The sequence below is a fragment of the Heptranchias perlo genome, chromosome 11 (assembly GCF_035084215.1).
Source record: "Heptranchias perlo isolate sHepPer1 chromosome 11, sHepPer1.hap1, whole genome shotgun sequence".
Classification (NCBI taxonomy): domain Eukaryota; kingdom Metazoa; phylum Chordata; class Chondrichthyes; order Hexanchiformes; family Hexanchidae; genus Heptranchias; species Heptranchias perlo.
Window position 1 is genome coordinate 12,147,198 of NC_090335.1, and position 21,412 is coordinate 12,168,609.

General features: G+C 42.2%; 2 protein-coding genes across 3 annotated transcripts in view; one reads left to right on the forward strand and one right to left on the reverse strand.

Annotated features, from left to right (window-relative positions):
• The window catches only part of LOC137327096 (general transcription factor IIF subunit 2), a 95,683-nt gene that overhangs the window by 54,388 nt on the left and 19,883 nt on the right, over positions 1-21,412 (forward strand). For both annotated transcript variants that reach the window (XM_067992530.1, XM_067992532.1), the window contains one exon: positions 13,072-13,153. In XM_067992530.1, coding sequence (XP_067848631.1) covers positions 13,072-13,153 — 82 coding nt within the window. The remainder of the gene's footprint in view (positions 1-13,071; positions 13,154-21,412) is intronic.
• On the reverse strand, positions 1,454-20,170 carry kctd4 (potassium channel tetramerization domain containing 4). Its single transcript, XM_067992533.1, has 2 exons — positions 20,024-20,170; positions 1,454-3,800 (listed from the first exon to the last, which is right to left on the reverse strand). Exon 2 carries the CDS (start codon positions 3,734-3,736, stop codon positions 2,966-2,968), a length of 771 nt encoding a protein of 256 aa, XP_067848634.1. The 5' UTR covers positions 3,737-3,800; positions 20,024-20,170; the 3' UTR covers positions 1,454-2,965.

Here is a 21,412-nt window from a genome sequence, read left to right on the forward strand (position 1 = left end):
AAGGTCATTGATGAAGCAGCTGAAGATGGTTGTGCCTAGGACACTGCCCTGAGGAACTCCTGCAGCAATGCCCTGGGTCTGAGATGATTGGCCTCCAACAACCACTATAATCTTCCTTTGTGCTAGGTATGACTCCAGCCACTGGAGACTTTTCCCCCTGATTCCCATTGACTTCAATTTTACTAGGGCTCCTTGGTGCCACACTCGGTCAAATGCTGCCTTGATGTCCAGGGCAGTCACTCTCACCTCACCTCTGGAATTCAGCTCTTTTGTCCATGTTTGGACCAGGGCTGTAATGAGGTCTGGAGCCGAGTGGTCCTGGCAGAACTCAAACTGAGCATCAGTGAGCAGGTTATTGGTGAGTAAGTGCCGCTTGATAGCACTGTTCACGACACCTTCCATCACTTTGCTGATGATTGAGAGCAGACTGATGGGGCAGTAATTGGCTGGATTGGATTTGTCCTGCTTTTTGTGGACAGGACATACCTGGGCATACCGGGTAGATGCCAGTGTTGCAGCTGTACTGGAACTGTTTGGCTAGAGTCACGACTAGTTCTGGAGCACAAGTCTTCAGCACTACAGCCGGGATGTTGTGGGGCCCATAGCCTTTGCTGTATCCAGTGCACTCAGCCGTTTCTTGATATCACGTGGAGTGAATCGAATTGGCTAAAGACTGGCTTCTGTGATGGTGGGGATATCGGGAGGAGGCCGAGATGGATCATCTACTCGCACTTCTGGCTGAAGATGGTTGCAAACGCTTCAGCCTTGCTTCTTGCACTCATGTGCTGGACTCTGCCATCATTGAGGATGGGGATGTTTACAGAGTCTCCTCCTCCCGTTAGTTTAATTGTCCAGCACCGTTCACGACTGGATGTGGCAGGACTACAGAACTTTGATCTGATCCGTTGGTTGAGGAATCGCTTAGCTCTGTCTATAGCATGTTGCTTCCGCTGTTTAGCATGCATGTAGCCCTGTGTTGCAACTTCACCAGGTTGGCATCTCATTTTTAGGTACTCCTGCTGCTGCTCCTGGCATGCTCTTCTACTCTCCTCATTGAACCAGGGTTGATCTCCTGGCTAGTTGGTAGAGTGAGGAATATGCTGGGCCATGAGGTTACAGATTGTGCTGGAATACAATTCTGCTGCTGCTGATGGCTCACAGCACCTCATGGATGCCCAGTTTTGAGCTGCTAGATTTTGGCAACAGTAACCTTTATTTCAAAGAAAATATTTAAGAATAGAATTAGTGACCAAATGATACATTATGGAAACTCACCGAATCACGCTTTTTCAACAAAACGTTTTTCTAGTTGATTTACTGTTTTATTTTTCACCTTATTTTCTGATATTTTCATATCCTTTTTATTAATGTTGAAAACAATTTAAAAGCAGGAAAACACTTGTTTTGTTTTTTAAATCTTTATTTGTTAACAAATATTAGTAAAACACACATGCCATGCTTAATGTAACTGCTTAAATACTTATTTTAATCACATTTAACAATATTGTCTGATATTTGCAATTACTAATAATCATAATTGGAAATCATAATTTATATTTCTTGCCAGAAAGTGTCATTACCAGGCCTAAAAGAACAAAGGATACTTTTGATTAGTAAAATGCAAGTTCGTTCTTCTCTCCAATATTGTTTATTTCTAAGCTATTCTCTTCCCTTCATCTTCTCCCCACAAAGAGGACAGATGGGAGACTCACTGCTGACTCATCACCAGTACTGTTCTGTAAGAAGCTGTTCGCAAATATGTACGGGTAGCTTGTTGTGACTGTTCTGATTCTTTTTTCTTTCCTGTGATGAATGCCCTGGCCAGTGCTGGGTCCCTCCCCACAGTGACATGACTGAGATTTGGCGCTCACTGTTGATAACTGATGATGATAAATGTCTCCCTGCAGTCTGTGGCAGCATATGTAAAATGCCACCAATCTGTATTTTTGGGGGGGAAATTTTAGAATTAATTCCAGAGTAAAAAAAGGTGGTTTGATAGTCATTGGAATTCAGGGGTGCACCATGTAAACTTAAAAACTGATGTAAGCCATTTGAAGAAGAGCATGCACCTGCTGAAATGATGTTCAGTAGCTCCTTTAATATCTACAGTGTTAATAGAACAGAAATTGGACTTAAAATGGCACCTTGAAGTGAATTCAACTTCATGGTATAACAAGGAATTTGAATGTATGAGTGACCAATGGATCATGGCAATTAAATGAGAACATCCTGATGCACAAATTTAAATTTGCTTGCTTTTTTGTTTTAAATTCAGAGTGGATTTTTTTCCATTAAAGTTTACAACACAGGAGGAGGCAGTTCAGCTCAATGTGGCTGTGCCAGCTCTTTGCTGGAGCAATCCAGAACTAATCCCACTGTCCCAGTCTTTAGTCCGCAATTAGTGAAACTGTGAAGCTTTTTCAGGTACTTTTCTGAGCAACTTGGAACCCTATGGAATAGAGCTGAAATAGTTTTAAATTATTATGGTACTAACTTGCATCACATCTTAAAAATATTGTAAGAATGGAATATTTTCTCTAAGAATTTCATTCTCGGAGGAAGTAAAAAACCTATGTTGAGCACATTATTGTACATATTTCAAAGATTGAGACGATGAAACAATTTTTAAATGAAGTTTACGTTTCCTGTACAGAATATTACATGTAATACTTCAGAATCTAAATAATTTATTCATTGTAGATTCCTAATCAGCAAAGCAAGTAATGGAAGCGATGTGGTGGAAAAAGATGCTTGTGTGCAAATTGAAGAGATTATAATGTACTCAGAGTATTCGAATCCTGTTTTACGATTTAATGGTGCATGACACATTACATCATTACGATAATCTACTGACTGACAGCAGTCTATTTTACAGTCTCACTATAGTGACACGATAGTTGCAAAAGGGTCCTTTGTACCTCAGTGTTTATTACAGCATGCTTCGGTATTACTTGTAAAGCAGGATTTACTTAAGAAAATGAAGTGCATCACTCTGAACGATCGAGCCCTTGGAGCTGTCCAAGCTGGTCAGCAATTTGAAGTCACTCTTTAAAGCCATCATGACGGTCTCGAACTTCAGGGTCTCCAGCGTGCACACAAAGGTGTTGTCTTCCTTCAGAACGAGCCGCGCGCCATTTTCTGATTTAATGAAGTACTTAAACTGGATGGCATGCGATGACACGACAAATTCCTCGGGAAACCCATCTAGACGGCTTTTTGACACTTGAATAATGCGTGACTTGATCCTTGTTATGAAATCTGAAGAATTGCAGTAGATTCTGAGGCCGTGAGAGCGGTCATGGCTGTCGGTTATTTCCAGGAATGTGGCCTCCGATGCCTGCCGCACCATTGCGGACTTAGCTTTCAGAGCATCTGTCAGAGGTTTTATTTGGTAGAATTCTGCCTCCTGTGCCAAAAGTTGAATCTCTCGAAATCCTTCTGGTAAGAGAAGCTCGCCATTTCGTAGGTAGTTAAGGACATGCCTGAACAGCGAGCCATCACGATCTATGAAGCAATTTCCATCTGCATCAACAGTACTCTGAATTTTGCCATTTACCAAAGCTTCCGGTAAGGAATCAACGTATTTGGTTAAAGTACACCTCTGCGTTGTATAGAGATGCCCACCAACATTAATGGTGATCACAGCTGCCTTACAATTCTTGCCCTTTTTCAAGCGTTCTGTAATGTTGTTTTTTCCTTCACAGTCAGTTTCCCTTTTATTGATCTTCCCTTCCATTTCAAGAGCCTTGATGTTAATTAAGCTGTGCTGTGTCGCATTTGCTGGTTGTGAAGAAGATCACCTGTATGCAGTATAGTAGGAATAATGAAATGGAAGTGTTGGCAGGGTTTCATAAAATGTCAGCACCATTTCACTGTGGGTGGCATTTTATCTTTGCATGCAGTGAATTTGCAGCAACATCATTTGATACTGAAATTTGCCCTTAACACTCTAAAGGCAGAAGTGGAGTTGCCTCCTCTCGGTGAATTAAAGCTGTCTGGTCTCACTTTTTCCTAACATAAACACGAGGTATTGCAAGAATTGCACCTGTGCAAAAGATGTTCCGCATGCAGTCTGTTGAGGAGATTTGTTCTCAGCTGGGAGAGAATTAATGTTGGTGTAGATGTTACTTGTGTGCTTAAGCCACTGACATGTGCTGGCTATATGATTTCCCAGGAGCTAGGACTAAAGAACAGACTAATCTCACTCCCTGATGTACACAAATGGTTTTAAAACTATTCAGCTATGAAGCGACAGCTTTGTTTTTGAGGAAGGCGACCATGGCTCCTACTTGTACCTGGAAAATTACATTATTAGGCACTGCCGCTTTAACATGATTCACTAGCTTCCACAAGCTGTGGGAAGGATCTAGTTGGAATTCGCCCATAAGTCGAAAACTCTACTCATCCACCTGGCTTTCAAATGAGAAAATATATAGTTTGTAACAGTCATTCCATTTTATTTCTTCAGTATATGTTAAGTGAAAAAGACTTTTATATTTTATTGTATTGGAAGACTTAGTCTGTTTTTTTGATTGCTGTAACTGCAAGTTTCATTTATTTACAACTGACAACATGTTGGGCAATCAATTTCAGATGATCCTGAAGCTTTAATAAAGAATTGAACTGTTACTTAATTGGGAAGTTTCCTTTAGCACACACATAACAAGTGGTATTACTTATTCTGAAATGGTTGGTGACAACTGACAATCACTTCAGTGCACAAGGTTGTAAACAGGATGAATCATTTTGATCCTAAATCAAGATTTCAGAGGCGTATGTATAATTTAAGTTACATTACTTCTAAACTGATGCTGACATCTCCTTGCTGCCTCTAAGTGCTTGAGAATTTTTTTCTGCTAATTGTCTATAATTCTTTTACTTATGTCTCCTTTTTTCACTGGGCTGTTACAAACACCACTTTCCAATGTTCAGTTATAACCCCTGAACTTATGGAGCTCATCACTTATTTCCTTATTTTTTAATGAGTGTACAGATACAGAGTACAGGTTATGAGCCAACAGTGTCCAAGAGGTCAGTTAACCTGATACTAGGTGTCTCTGGACAAGTCATAAGGGGCACACAGCAGATGCCTAGTGATGGCTGTCCTGCCAATTTTCCATGAAGAGGGAATGTGTCATAATAAGCTGATGTAGGAAACTTAAGGCTATAAGGTTTGTGTCTCTGCACGGTATGGAGCCTACAGCCAAGGTCTTTGATGGACAGGAAAACCACAGGCTGGCAAATGCACAAGCAGAAAAACCCAACTCACCAGTCAGGTGGAGAATGCTGACTGGGTTTTAAGTAAATACTTACACAGTGAACAAAGATTTAACCAGACATTTGCCATCTTTCAAGGTTAATATAACTTTAAGACACAAGTTTGCAAACCCCAATGTGTAATGTACTTTAATGCAGACAGGAAGAACTTTGCGGATATAGTTATTGGTACAGATGTTTTTAAGCAGTTTCTGTGGGAATTCTACTTTTAATCAGATTTCAGAAGTAATGCTTTAGTCTTGATACGCTTCAGTATTTAATGTGCGGTTTTTGGATTAGATTTCAGGAGAAATGTTTGGAAAAACAGGAGTGTGTTTAAAGTGCCTGTTTGTGTTAAAGTATAATTCGTTATTTTTGTGGTTTGTAGTAGTTTGCGGAATTGCGGAACCCAGCAGTTGTCTCAATAATATAAGTTGGGAAAGATGGTATAGTATAACATGCAGGATGTTAGCTAGATGGTCGTTAGCTAGTTAGAAAATGGTTGCTGAAAAAGTAGGAAGAAAGATGATCACTCAAAGATGCGCCAGATAAGCCAGACACAGCACACTACAGAGGAAAATGGAATTGTTTCGATGTAGCAGTTAAACTGCCTGCATTTTTACCCATTCTGGGGATATGGGCATCGCTAGCAATGGCAGCATTTATTGCCCTTGAGAAGGTGGTGGTGAGCTTTCTTCTTGAACAGCTGAGTTCATGTGGCGAAGAAGCCTTGGCAAATTGCTGCAGTGCATCCTATAGATAATTCAGATATAGATACCTTATATAGGTAAGTGTGAGGTGGTGCATTTTGGTAGGAAGAATAAGGAGGCCACATACTGCTTGGATAATAAGAGTCTAAATGGGGTAGAGGAGCAAAAGGATCTAGGGATACAGATACACAAATCACTAAAAGTAGTAACATAGGTTAATAAGGCCATTAAAAAAAGGCAAACCAAGCACTGGGGTTCATTTCTCGAGGCATAGAATTAAAAAGCAAGAGAAGTTATGTTAAACTTGTATAGAACCTTGGTTAGATCACATTTGGAGTATTGTGACCAGTTCTGGTCTCCATATTATAAAAAGGATGTAGAGGCACTGGAGAAGGTGCAAAAAAGATTCACAAGGGTGATACCAGAACTGAGAGGATATACTTATCAGGAAAGGCTGAAGAGGCTGAGGGGTGACCTGATAGAGATCACTACGATTATGAAAGGGTTTTATAGGATAGATGTAGAGAAAATGTTTCCTCTTGGAGGAGTCCAAAACTAGAGGTCATAAATATAAGATAGTCATTAATAAATTCAATAGGGAATTCAGGAGAAACTTCTTTATCTAAAGAGTGGTAAGAATGCGGAACGTGCTACCACAAGGAGTAGTTGAAGCAAGTAGCATAGATGCATTTAAGGGAAAGCGAGATAAGCACATCAAAGAGAAAGGAATAGAAGGGTATCCTCATAGGGTTAGATAAAGAGGGGTGGGAGAAGGCTCGTGTGGAGTATAAATTCCAGCATAGACCAGTTAGGCCGAATGGTTTGTTTGTGCTATAGACTTGGTGTACACACTTTTTTTTATTCGTTCATGGGATGTGGGCGTCGCTGGCGAGGCCGGCATTTATTGCCCATCCCTAATTGCCCTGGAGAAGGTGGTGGTGAGCCGCCTTCTTGAACCGCTGCAGTCCGTGTGGTGAAGGTTCTCCCACAGTGCTGTTAGGAAGGGAGTTCCAGGATTTTGACCCAGGGACGATGAAGGAACGGCGATATATTTCCAAGTCGGGATGGTGTGTGACTTGTAGGGAAACGTGCAGGTGGTGTTGTTCCCATGTGCCTGCTGCTCTTGTCCTTCTAGGTGGTAGAGGTCACGGGTTTGGGAAGTGCTGTCGAAGAAGCCTTGGCGAGTTGCTGCAGTGCATCCTGTGGATGGTACACACTGCAGCCACAGTGCGCCGGTGGTTAAGGGAGTGAATGTTCAGGACGGTGGATGGGGTGCCAATCAAGCGGGCTGCTTTGTCCTGGATGGTGTCGAACTCCTTGAGTGTTGGAGCTGCACTCATCCAGGCAAGTGGAGAGTATTCCATCACACTCCTGACTTGTGCCATGTAGATGGTGGAAAGGCTTTGGGGAGTCAGGAGGTAAGTCACTCGCTGCAGAATACCCAGCGTCTGACCTGCTCTTGTAGCCACAGTCTTTATATGGCTGGTCCAGTTAAGTTTCTGTTCAATGGTGACCCCCAGGATGTTGATGGTGGGGGATTCGGCGATGGTAATGCCGTTGAATGTCAAGGGGAGGTGGTTAGACACACTCTTGTTGGACATAGTCATTGCCTGGCACTTGTCTGGCGCGAATTTTACTTGCCACTTATCAGCCCAAGCCTGGATGTTGTCTAGGTCTTGCTGCATGCAGGCACGGACTGCTTCATTATCTGAGGGGTTGAATGCAACTGAACACTGTGCAATCATCAGCAAACATCCCCATTTCTGACCTTATGATGGAGGGAAGGTCATTGATGAAGCAGCTGAAGATGGTTGGGCCTAGGACACTGCCCTGAGGAACTCCTGCAGCAATGTCCTGGGGCTGAGATGATTGGCCTCCAACAACCACTACCATCTTCCTTTGTGCTAGGTATGACTCCAGCCGCTGGAGAGTTTTCCCCCTGATTCCCATTGACTTCAATTTTACTAGGGCTCCTTGGTGCCACACTCGGTCAAATGCTGCCTTGACGTCAAGGGCTGTCACTCTCACCTCACCTCTGGAATTCAGCTCTTTTGTCCATGTTTGGACCAAGGCTGTAATGAGGTCTGGAGCCGAGTGGTCCTGGCCGAACCCAAACTGAGCATCGGTGAGCAGGTTATTGGTGAGTAAGTGCCGCTTGATAGCACTGTCGATGACACCTTCCATCACTTTGCTGATGATTGAGAGTAGACTGATGGGGCATTAATTGGCTGGATTGGATTTGTCCTGCTTTTTGTGGACAGACGTACCTGGGCAATTTTCCACATTGTCGGGTAGATGCCAGTGTTGTAGCTGTACTAGAACAGTTTGGCTAGAGGCGTGGCTAATTCTGGAGCACATCTTCAGCACTACAGACAGGATGCTTTCGGGGCCCATGCCTTTGCTGTATCCAGTGCACTCAGCCATTTCTCGATATCAAGTGGAGTGAATCGAATTGGCTGAAGACTGGCTTCTGTGATGTGGGGATATCGGGAGGAGGCCGAAATGGATCATCCACTCGGCACTTCTGGCTGAAGATGGTTGCAAACGCTACAGCCTTGTCTTTTCCCCTCATGTGTTGGACTCCGCCATCATTGAGGATGGGGATGTTTACAGAGCCTCCTCCTCCCGTTTGTTGTTTAATTGTTCACCACCATTCACGACTGGATGTGGCAGGACTGCAGAGCTTTGATCTGATCTGTTGGTTGTGGAATCGCTTAGCTCTGTCTATAGCATGTTGCTTTCGCTGTTTAGCATGCAGTCCTGAGTTGTAGCTTCACCAGGTTGGCACCTCATTTTTAGGTACGCCTGGTGCTGCTCCTGGCATGCTCTTCTACACTCCTCGTTGAACCAGGGTTGATCCCCTGGCTTGTTAGTAATGTTAGAGTGAGGAATATGCCGGGCCATGAGGTTACAGATTGTGCTGGAATACAATTCTACTGCTGCTGATGGCCCACAGCGCCTCATGGATACCCAGATTTGAGCTGCTGAATCTATCCATTTAGCACAGTGATAGTGCCACACAACACATTGGATGGTGTCCTCAGTGCGAAGACGGGACTGCGTCTCTACGAGGACTGTGCGGTGGTCACTCCTACCAATACTATCATGGACAGATGCATTTGCGACAGGTAGATTGGTGAGGACGAGGTCAAGTAAGTTTATCCCTTGTGTTGGTTCGCTCACCACCTGCCGCAGGTCCAGTCTGTTAGCTATGTCCTTCAGGACTTGACCAGCAGTGGTGCTACCGAGCCACTCTTGGTGATGGACATTGAAGTCCCCCACCAAGAGTACATTCTGTGCCCTTGCTACCCTCAGTGCTTCCTCCAAGTGGTGTTCAATATGGAGGAGGACTGATTCATCAACTGAGGGAGGGCGGTAGGTGGTAATCAGCAGGAGGTTTCCTTGCCCATGTTTGATCTGATGCTATGAGATTTCATGGGGTCCGGAGTCAATGTTGAGGACTCCCAGGGCCACTCCCTCCTGACTGTATATCACTGTACCGCCACCTCTGGTGGGTCTGTCCTGCCGGTGGGACAGGACATACCCGGGGATGGTGATGGAAGAGTCTGGGACGTTGGCTGAAAGCTATGTCAGGCTGTTGCTTGACTAGTCTGTGGGACAGCTCTCTCAATTTTGGCACAAGTCTCCAGATGTTGGCGAGGAGGACTTTGCAGGCTCGACTGGGCTTGGTTTGCCATTGTCGTGTCGGGTCCCTCGTGATCCGATGTCGGGTGGTCCGTACGGTTTTATTCTTCTTATGACTTTTTTTAGCGAGATTGTACAACTGAGTGGTTTGCTAGGCCATTTCAGAGGGCGATTAAGAATCAACCACATTGCTGTGGGCCTGGAGTCACATATGGACCAGACCGGGTAAGGACGGCAAGTTTCCTTTCCTAAAGGGCATTAGCGAACCAGATGGGTTTTTACGACAATCCGGTAGTTTCATGGCCACCATTACTGATACTAGTATTTTAATTCCAGATTTTATTTAATTCATTGAATTTAAATTCCCCAGCTGCCATGGCGGGATTTGAACTCATGACTCTGGATTACTAGTCCAATAACAGAACCACTATGCTACCGTACCCATACACTGCAGCCACAATACGCCGATGATGGAGGGAGTGGATGTTTAAGTTGGTGGATGGGCTGCCGACCAAGCGGACTGTTTTGTCCTGGATGGTGTTGAGCTTCTTGAGTGTTATTGCAGCTGCGCCCATCCAGGCAGCTGGACAGTATTCCATTACACATCTCACTTGTGCCTTGTAGGTGGTGGAGAGGCTTTGGGGAGTCAGGTGGTGAGTTATTCACCGCAAAATACCCAGCCTCTGCCCTGCTCTAGTAGCCACGGCATTTATGTGGCTGGTCCAGTTGAGTTGTTGGTCAATGGCGACCCCCAGGATGTTGATGGTGGAAGATTCGGTGATGATAATGCTGTTGATTGTCAAGGGGATGTGGTTAGACTCGCTCTTGTTGGTCATTGCCTGGCATTTGTGTGGCGCAAATATTACTTACTTTGTGAACATTGGCTGCTATGTTTGCTTACATTACAACAGTTGACTATACCTTAAAAGCACTCCTTTGGCTGTAAATCACTTTGAGATATCCTGAGGATGTGAATGGTGTTCTGTAAGTGCATGTTCTTTCTTTATCTCTTTGGGATGAGCTAAAAATCCAGTTATTTTTAAATAGTGCATTACTTGGTTCCTGTTAGTGGCCAAGCTGGGTCTTTTTAATTGGAGAATGTTTATGTAGAATGTCTTGCACCAAATTAGGCATCACGAACAAAAAAGAAATCACTCAAATGAACCTAAATCACAATTATTCTTCCTGCACTACAATAAAGTACCCAAGAGCCGGTGGCAAATGAACATGCAGATTTATCAATCACCTTACTCAATCTTGTTAAGCGTTGGTGCTGTCGTACTTATACTTATTTCTGTACTGGCTTTAACGTTGACTTGTTGCAACCAATAATTTTCCTGGAACATGCTTCTATAAAAATAAACAGGCGACCATTTCCAGCCCTTCGCTGACCATCTTAACTCCTCATCAATATGTTGACCCATTTAGACATCACTAAAGATAACTCTTAACATCCAGAGCAATCCTGGTTACTAATTTGGTTGGGAAAGTGTAAAGAAATTTTGAGGTGTCAAAGGACAGTTTAATGGATTAGAAAAGCTTAACATTTTGTACGTCTTTAAACATGGGCTATTACAAGCATTAGCAATGCAGTCAATACTAAAGATTCTTACTAATATGTCAGTACTCGTACTAGTTCACTTTCATTGTGGATCCTGTGGTATCAGGACAATGATGTGTGGAGTCTGGTGTTGTTGCTGACAATGAACTCAATGTCTGTCATAAGACTGGAGAGCTTAGACCAAATAAATGCATTAATTCTGAAAGCTCAGAACAAAATAATGTGACATTATCTTCTCCAATTCTTATGTGACACTTAGAAAAGTCACAATAAAGTGAGTTAACCAGTTCAATTTTGTTTTACAAACATTATTGGGTCGGGACAGTTCTGATCGTCCCGCTACAGTGGCAAGCTGCTTTCAGTTTCTTCAATAGAGCAGATTATGGTTTTGTCTTATGTTGGGGGCTTCAAATTTATTTTCTGGTAGGGGTGGTGTGGGTTTACCCTAGTGGTTTAGCTGGTAAAGACAATGATTAACTGAGCTATTCAGGAAGGTGCCAGGTTCCATGCCCTTTTCAGTGTTGGATTAGCTGATCTCTGCCAGGGCAGGGGAAGGTGGGGAAAATTTGAGCGGCTTCCTGCTCCTGGTCATTGCTGGGGTCCCTGTGTGGGGATGTCTGCCTAGAACAAAATGGGCATAGTTGCGATGCTGCCATAGTCAAATAGTCTGCCTACAATTGCCGTCAGTGTTCACATAAATAATGGCCATTAGCTTGCGGTACTAGAGAGTGCCTGTACCCCAGCAAGGAGTTGAGCCTTCAACAGAGGAGAAGGGGAGAACATTTGGAGGTGGGATGGAGAAGGGATTGTTGGAGGAAATAAAAAGATTAATGAATCAGCTAACTTAATTCTACTTTTTAAATGCAGTGGTAATATTTTTTACAATGCTGCTTAAAGATACTTCAGTGTTAAGCATTAGCAGAAGACAGAGGATTTTTTCACCTTGGCTTTTCTCTATCTTGCCATTTGACTATTTTTACTTCCAACCTTTGCCAAGCCAATGTAATTGAGTCTCATGCTGACATGAAAGCATGTTGGTTACTTGTGGGTTTTTTTGAAAAAAACTAAAAGAATTTGGTTAAAATTGTATTAAGGATTAAAGCCTATATATTTGGGGGGTTTTCAGCTCCAGGGTGTTGCATTTATATTGACTGTTCTGTGTCACGTTCTGTAAAGTGCCAAAGAAAATCAGTACTCAAAGGCTCATTGAAGACAATTAGCTCACAGCTGCTCATGTTTATTTAATATTTATTCTGAATTAATTTTGTGATATTTAATCAATACAGGGGCTTTTTTACTCTAGTATTTAATTTAAAGAAGGAAAAGGAAGGTCTTGTTGATTTCTGTAGCCCTTCAGCTATAATAAATCCGTAATTTTTTTAGGGAGGGAGGGGATGTTGTTGGAATCCCTCTTTTCTTTCCCCACATTCCCCCAGCCTTCATTCTACCAGTTGTCCTTATTTCTATGTAGACAGAATCTGGAGGAAATTGCCATTTGATAAACATTCTGCTCCAGTGTAAAGGAAATGGAGGCATGCTGTTCTTCCATTTACACTAAAATCCCTATCTTGATGGCCTAGCCATATTCAGCAATTCTCCAGTTCGTCTTGAACCAGGCAGGCAAACAGCAATGGCTGCTCCCTTACAACACAGTACAGAGTTAGATATAAGTCACCCAACCCATACTTTTATCATGATGTAGCATTAAATGAAAGGTGAGTAATTGTGCCTCATCACCAGCTTACTGCATTTGGTTTTGAAAAGTGGTTTGGGTAAACATCCTGACTGTAATTTTACATCAGACACATTTTGGTGTTCTGAATTTTAGCAATATTCTTCAGTGCTGTGTATAATTCTCAAACGCTCATTTTGATTTTCCATTTCTTTTCTCACCCCAAGAAAAACTAACCTTTGAAGGAGTTGTGGTTCAGCGTGCAGAATGTAGACCAGCTGTCAATGAATCTTACATGAGATTAAAAAGGTCAGTAGTAACTTTGGCAACAAAGTAAAATTTAGTTTAAATTCACTGTTGGGCTCCCTATGGTCTCCAGTGTATAAAGTGGTTCTGACTTGATGCAAACCCTGTCAAAGTATTGCTTGTGTTTAAAATAGTCGTTAAATTCTAAACTAATTTACCATATGTGTTATGGTAACTGTGTTAGCCAGTCACCAAAATACTGTGATCTGTTACTCGTGGCTCTCTATTTTTATATTAAAAAATCATGAAAGCTTCCCTCCCTGAGATAGTTTTCTCGAGAGCATCGTGTGACTCTTAAGAGGTGATCCTTCGATGTTAACTGTATCCAAGCTGCCCACCAACACCCTTTCTTCTGGGCTGCTCACAAAATAACTCGTCAAACAGCAGAAGAGTTAAAATGGCACTTGATTATAAAAAAAATTGTGGCGTTGGCCTGGTCACTCCACTGGCCCACCTGAGTAACATGGCAACATCCTTAGCATTGATTGGGCTGAAACACTAATTTTTTAGGGCCAGCTGATCGGACAGGAGTTTTTGATGATGTGGGTCCCAGCTCCAGAATGGAGTGTTTGTGACTGGTAGGTTGAGTATTCTAACTTTCAAACAAAAAAAGTGCAGAAAAGTTCAAATTACCCACAAATAATGTGACAAAATTGAAACGGGAGAATGGGGACCAAGTGAGCATCAAGGAAAAGGGGAAGATAGAAAGCAGTTTTTATTTTGCTATAGTGTTAACCCTTCTACTGGGTGACATTTGTACTCAAGTTTTCCCCTTGTTGAGGATGAGGGGTGGAATTTGATGGACTTGGTTGGAGGAAGGTAAAACTGCCCTAAGAGTTGTCCCTTTCTTCTTTGCTCAGGGTGTCGTGATGGATTAGTGTTTTAAGGAAAATAGCAACAATGAAGAGAGCAACTTCATTGTACAATTGTGTATGTCTGTGTAAAGATATTCCTGCCTTCAAACTGTGGATTTGAATCGCAATATTTTTAAGGGAGCTGCCGGTTTTTAGAATTAGAAGTCATAAGAGCTAGCAATGTTTCACACATAGTGTTAACATGCAGGTTTGTCCCTGTGATGATATTGGCTGGGGAGGGAGGGAGAGAAGAGGGTGCTGAGCAGAGGCCAGGCACATTGTGATGAGAAAAGGAATGCTGGACTCGTACCTTTTAGCTGCCACGCTGGAATCCTAGGGGAAAATCTGTCATCTTGGCTCCACTGGGATTTAAAAGTATGAAGAAAATAAACTAAGTGGAAGATACTGGAATGCATTATCAAAATTTGTGACTCCACAGGCTGCTACTGGGCAATATCAGATGGATTCTGTCCTTCGCTACTTAGGCATTTATGAGAAAACTTCAAAATTCTGCTGAACGAAATGATTCCATCAGCATTTCACTACCAAAAGCACCACCTGGTGTGGCACTGAGTCTTACAGATGTGGTAGCAGTGGTTAAAATAGACTGGAACAAGCCTATTTGGTGCTCCAGCTCTTAAGAAATTTTAGGTGAATGAGTTCACCATGTAAACAGGAGACTCGCAAATTCACCCTTTTATTCATTAGCTCATTGCTTTCTCGTGATACTTGATTAAAGACTCGGGCATGCAGCCCGAGCCCCTCTGTGTGTTACTTTCCAGCCTTTGTTTCAGCACTGTATGATTCTTACCAATCTTGGGTCAGTTCCATCAGGGCCACTACTAGCTCACTCCTGAGTCCAGCTCTCTCGGGCCACTGTTGGTATGGTGGATTAAATTGCTCATTACGACCATTAACTCGTCAAAATCACAGTTATGCCAGTAAATGCAAAGTACTGCACGTAGGAAAACAAAAATAGATAGCACACTTATTCCATGATTGGTGTTGAAATAGCTATGGATGAAGCTAAAAGGACTAAACTCAGCACTGAATATGTCCAACCAATGCACAGCAGCAAACTACACAGCCAAAATAGTAGCGTATCGTGCAGCAACACCCATGTTTTACTGAAAACTTGATGACAACTCTGCTCAGCAGCGCAGCACCTCTTAAGAGATTCCATCGAAACCACAGGCTGGAAGCTTCCAAGTTTGAGTTCAGATCTTTGCTAAGCTGACTTCAACCAAGGTTTCAATTGGGGTACTACAATTGACCCCTTTGCTGGACTAAGGAGGGGGGAAAAAAATCAGCCAGAGCTCCTGGCCCTGATTGCTATTCAATGACCTCTGTTGGAAAGTGCGCTTGTGTGGGCGCAGGGTCAGATTCAGCTGTGAGGCCCTCTGCGATCAGACAGTCTGCCAATACTCAGAACGGTTTTACACAGAAAGATCGACCACTCAAGTGATTCTGTGCACCGGCAAAAATAAGTGCTTTGGTAGAGAAGGGGGGAAGACGGGAAAAAAAAATAACCTTAACTGCCAAAGAAAGAATATAATGCATTTAAAGCTTCAACATATTCGAATATGGGGACTATCAGTTCTCAACTAACATACATATGCGTACAGTTGCATGTTCAAAATCTTGTTTTTTTTATCACGACAATCATGAAAATATGACTGGCAAGAACAGGCTTGATAGATGGATTTACCCTGATAAAGCATTTAATAGCATATTCTCTTCACAAAGATAATCTTATCAACTAGCAACAAACTCCCCAGTGTGCTGACCTTTGCAGGCAACGGTTCCTGAATGTTAATTATTCAATATTATTAATGCTAATTATTCCACGTTTTTAAACGCATCCCACAACTGCCAAATGCTCAAACAAAAATGAATTTCATCATTATTATCAGACTGATGAGTAGTTTTAATATGCAGTGTTCAGTACTCTCCCATTTAGTAAGCACAGGGAATGAATTTCCAACCTCTCCAAAGCTAGGCTGAATCCTCTGAGTCCAGGTACAACGTGTATGGAATTAACACAAGTTCTGACTGACTGATCTGTAATTCTGAATTAGAAATAGCATAGAATGGAATAGCAGTCAGGGCTGGTTAAATAGCTCATTGTTTTTATTTTCCATTTCTGATCTCAATCGCCATATAAAATTCAGCTGGAATTTTTTTTCCAAAGTCTGAGAAGGTTGATTCTCAAACAAGCGTACTGAGCTTGAATAAAGGAGACTATGATGGTATGAGAGCGGAATTGATTAAAGTGGACTGGGAAAATAGATTAAAGGGTAAGACGGTACATGAGCAGTGGTGTTCATTTAGGGAGTTATTTTACAACTTTCAAAATAAATATATTCCACTGAGGAAAAAAGGGTGTAAAAGAAATGACAGCCATCCGTGGCTAAGTAAAGAAATCAAGGATAGTATCCGACTAAAAACAAGGACATATAAGGTAGCCAAACTTAGTGGGAGGATAGAAGATTGGGAATTCTTCAAAAGACAGCAAAAAGTAACTAAAGGATTGATTAAGAAAGGGAAGTTAGATTATGAAAAGAAATTAGCAAAAAAATATAAAAACAGATAGCAAGAGTTTCTATAGTTATATAAAAAGAAAAAGGGTGGCTAAGGCAAACGTAGGTCCCTTAGAGGATGAGACCGGGAAATTAATGGTGGGAAACATGGAGATGGCAAAAATGCTGAACAAATATTTTGTTTCAGTCTTTACAGTAGAGGACACTAAGAATATCCCAACACTGGACAAACAGGGGACTCTCGGGGGGGAGGAGCTAAATACGATTAAAATCACTCAGGAGATGATACTCAGTAAAATAATGGGACTCAAGGCGGATAAATCCCCTGGACCTGATGGCTTCCATCCTAGGGTCTTGAGGGAAGTGGCAGTAGGGATTGTGGATGCTTTGGTGATAGTTTTCCAAAATTCCCTGGACTCAGGAGAGGTCCCGGCAGATTGGAAAACTGCTAATGTAACACCGTTATTTAAAAAGGGTAGTAGGCAGAAGGCTGGAAATTATAGGCCAGTTAGCTTAACATCTGTGGTGGGTAAAATTTTGGAGTCTATTATTAAGGAGACAGTAACGGAACATTTAGATAAGCATAATTTAATAGGACAAAGTCAGCATGGCTTTATGAAGGGGAAGTCATGTCTGACAAATTTGCTTGAGTTCTTCGAGGATATAACGTACAGGGTGGATAAAGGGGAACCAGTGGACATAGTGTATTTAGACTTCCAGAAGGCATTCGACAAGGTGCCACATAAAAGATTATTACTTAAGATAAAAAATCACGGGATTGGGGGTAAATATTCTGGCATGGGTGGAGGATTGGTTATCGAACAGGAAGCAGAGAGTTGGGATAAATGGTTCATTTTCGGACTGGCAACCAGTAACCAGTGGTGTTCCACAGGGGTCGGTGCTGGGTCCCCAACTCTTTACAATCTATATTAACGATTTGGAGGAGGGGACCGAGTGCAACATATCAAAATTTGCAGATGATACAAAGATGGGAGGGAAAGTAGAGAGTGAGGAGGACATAAAAAACCTGCAAGGGGATATAGACAGGCTGGGTGAGTGGGCGGAGATTTGGCAGATGCAATATAATATTGGAAAATGTGAGGTTATGCACTTTGGCAGGAAAAATCAGAGAGCAAGTTATTTTCTTAATGGCGAGAGACTGGAAAGTACTGCAGTACAAAGGGATCTGGGGGTCCTAGTGCAAGAAAATCAAAAAGTTGGTATGCAGGTGCAGCAGGTGATCAAGAAAGCCAACGGAATGTTGGCTTTTATTGCTAGGGGGATAGAATATAAAAACAGGGAGGTATTGCTGCAGTTATATAAGGTATTGGTGAGACCGCACCTGGAATACTGCATACAGTTTTGGTCTCCATACTTAAGAAAAGACATACTTGCTCTCGAGGCAGTACAAAGAAGGTTCACCCGGTTAATCCCGGGGATGAGGGGGTGGACATATGAGGAGAGGTTGAGTAGATTGGGACTCAACTCATTGGAGTTCAGAAGAATGAGAGGCGATCTTATTGAAACATATAAGATTGTGAAGGGTCTTGATCGGGTGGATGCAGTAAGGATGTTCCCAAAGATGGGTGAAACTAGAACTAGGGGGCATAATCTTAGAATAAGGGGCTGCTCTTTTAAAACTGAGATGAGGAGAAACTTCTTCACTCAGAGGGTGGTAGGTCTGTGGAATTTGCTGCCCCAGGAAGCTGTGGAAGCTACATCATTAGATAAATTTAAAACAGAAATAGACAGTTTCCTAGAAGTAAAGGGAATTAGGGGTTATGGGGAGCGGGCAGGAAATTGGACATGAAGCAGAGTTCGGATCGGTCAATGCCCTGTGGGTGGCGGAGAGGGCCCAGGGGCTGTGTGGCCGGGTCCTGCTCCGACTTCTTGTGTTCTTTAGATTTGTGGTTGGGATCAGATCAGCCATGATCTTATTGAATGGCGGAGCAGGCTCGAGGGGCCGATTGGCCTACTCCTGCTCCAATTTCTTATGTTCTTATGTTCTTATGACACTAACTGCTTCTTTCTATTTTATTGTTGTACTTTGGTGAATAAATGCTTTTTTCTGTTTCTGTGCTATTCTGAAAGTAAGCAGAACCAGATGCCTCAGACAAGTATCTAACAGACAATCAGTTAGTAATGTGACCCTGACGATTGCAGTAGAAATGGGGCAGAGATGCCGAATGCTCAAAATGGCTGAAATTGAAAGAGCTGCTGTCAATATCCAATCCCACTTAAGACAAGTACAAGGAATTATCATTTGGCTTTAACAACCTCTTATTCAGTGCTGCCTTGCTGTTGATTTTAAAAATGTCCTTGTATATAATTTTGTTTGAATGACTTCACTGGTTGAGAGAAGGTAGTGATCACGACGGTTGCTATTGAGCTGCATTAACTGCTGGTTAGTGGTTACATCTATGCTGATATGAATTGAGTTACCTGCCATGGTTGAGCTCAGTAACTCCTCCAACCGATTACACTCTGCACCAACGAAAGAAAAAAAGCGCAAGGAGAGAAATAAGGGATAATGATATTAATAACTTTTTTTTTGAAGTGGTACTGATGGTGACAGTAACTCTCTTTAAGCAAGCAATAGAATAAAGGCGTGATCATGCACAGTAGAGCCACTTTTATAGAACAGAATCTGCAGATTGTACAGAAAATGATAATTATGGAAGCTTGGAAGCATAGTAAATATTTCAATATCGGACTGGCATAGGGATTGGATCCCAGTTCTACGCAGCAGTAAATGCCCGAGAGAGGGCCAACACAGGTTATTAATCTGCAAGTCCTCACTTTTCCAGTAATCAGTAAGCAGCAATTAGTTGTGAAATTCAGGAGTGGAGCTGAACGATGCAGCCTTTTCAGAATCTACATACCTCTGTATCTGTGGCTTTCATTCGCACAAGATACCAAGCTTTTCTCAGAAATCTTCCATATTCAGTGGGATATATTTGTTTTTTTTGTAAAATGGAACACTGCCATTTGGAAAAAATCTGTCGTCATAATTCTTGAATCATGAAAAATGTTACTGTGCCAACTTCAATCTGCAAGTTGGATGTCGGTTTGAAATATTTTCCATAACTGCTTTGGTTCTCCCTGAGAGAATTAAAAAGGCTATAAAATCAGCCCAACTGTTACTGTAACTCGCTTGTCTCATTGTGCACTAGATTTGGAGCTCAGTGTTCAAAATATCTCCATGTTAGTATTTTAACAAAGGAAGTAGAATTTTACTGAGACAAATATAATGTGAATTTTCTTTGATAGACTTTAGTAAAATATTTAATATGTAGTTAATGTAAATGCAATGCAGTCTTCTGAGGCTCACAAATTATTTCATTTCCACTTCTCTAACTGTGGTTGATGTAAGGATTCCTGGTGTTAACGTGATGAAAGACCCAATAGAATACTTGTGTTTTTTACCCTTATGTTAATGACTGGTAAAGGAGGTAAAATACATAAATAAATGTTCTTACCTTTTGGAAGCAGAGGTCACTTCTGTAACAACCGATTGTGGTTTGTAGTTTAAGTGGTTATGACTTGCCACGGCACGGCTGTACAGTGAAGAAAAGGAAATGAAGTCTGAGGAGCTGCTGATTGTTGCAGAAGTGTGGTGGCAGCGTGACTCATAGCGTCCAGGAGTTGGATGACTGTAAATTACAACCATGAACCTAAGCTACAGAGCACCTACATCGGGCCATGTCTGGGGGAAATTAAACTCATTATATATTACTCATTCAAAAACAAAGTGGGAGACTGGAGATGGTATTAAGATTCTGTTCAGTTTGTCAGCTCATTCAATTTAACTTTTAAGTACTAGGGCTCTAACCGCAAGATTGACCAGATTAAATGTTAAAAAGGACTCCAGCTCAGCTGTTTTCTCCCTCCTTTCCCCATCTGTAATGTAATCCATAGTTTTTTATTGCTGTTATTTCTTACCCCATCTTCTCCCCTCCCTTCCTAACGGTGGTGGCTCATGCTTCAATTATGGTTCCTTGGATGTGGCCATCCTCCAATATGTTGCTTTGTTGGCCACTTGTCGTGTATGAGTCGAGATATTGGCCCAGAATTTGCTGCCAAAATTACATCGAACGTGCAGCACAGAAACAGGCCATTTGGCCCAACCGGTCCATGTCAGTGTTTATGCTCCACACGAGCCTCCTCCCACCCTTCTTCATCCAACCCCATCAACATATCCTTCTATTCCTTTCTCCCTCATTTACTATCCAGCTTCTCCTTCAATGCATCTGTGCTAGTCGCTTCAACTACTCCTTGTGGTAGCAAGTTTCACATTCTAGTCACTCTCTGGGTAAAGAAGTTTCTCCTAAATTCCCTATTGGATTTATTAGTGACTATCATTCCTTCAGGTTTTAATTGTTGGAGTTTGCTTTTTAAATTTTTACTTCAAATTTTTTAAAATTTATTTTTTCTTCCTATCTCTTTTTTTCTCGCTCTTAATCCAATCTTTCTTTCCCTCTCTTTATTTCTCTTTCTGTACCTGATTTGACATTGAATTCACTATTCTAACTTACACTTCCTTGTTCAGACTCTGCACTGTTCATTTAACAATCCTTTTTTTTTATTCGTTCATGGGATGTGGGCGTCGCTGGCAAGGCCAGCATTTATTGCCCATCTCTAATTGCCCTTGAGAAGGTGGTGGTGAGCCGCCTTCTTGAACCGCTGCAGTTCGTGCGGTGAAATTTCTCCCACAGTGCTGTTCAGAAGGGAGTTCCAGGATTTTGACCCAGCGACGATGAAGGAACGGCGATATATTTCCAAGTCGGGATGGTGTGTGACTTGGAGGGGAACGTGCAGGTGGTGTTGTTCCAATGTGCCTGCTGCCCTTGTCCTTCTAGGTGGTAGAG

What these genes read in the sequence shown, in the direction of transcription:
- kctd4 (XM_067992533.1), bottom strand. Translation starts at nt 3,736, where the DNA reads ATGGAAGGGAAGATCAATAAAAGGGAAACTGACTGTGAAGGAAAAAAC.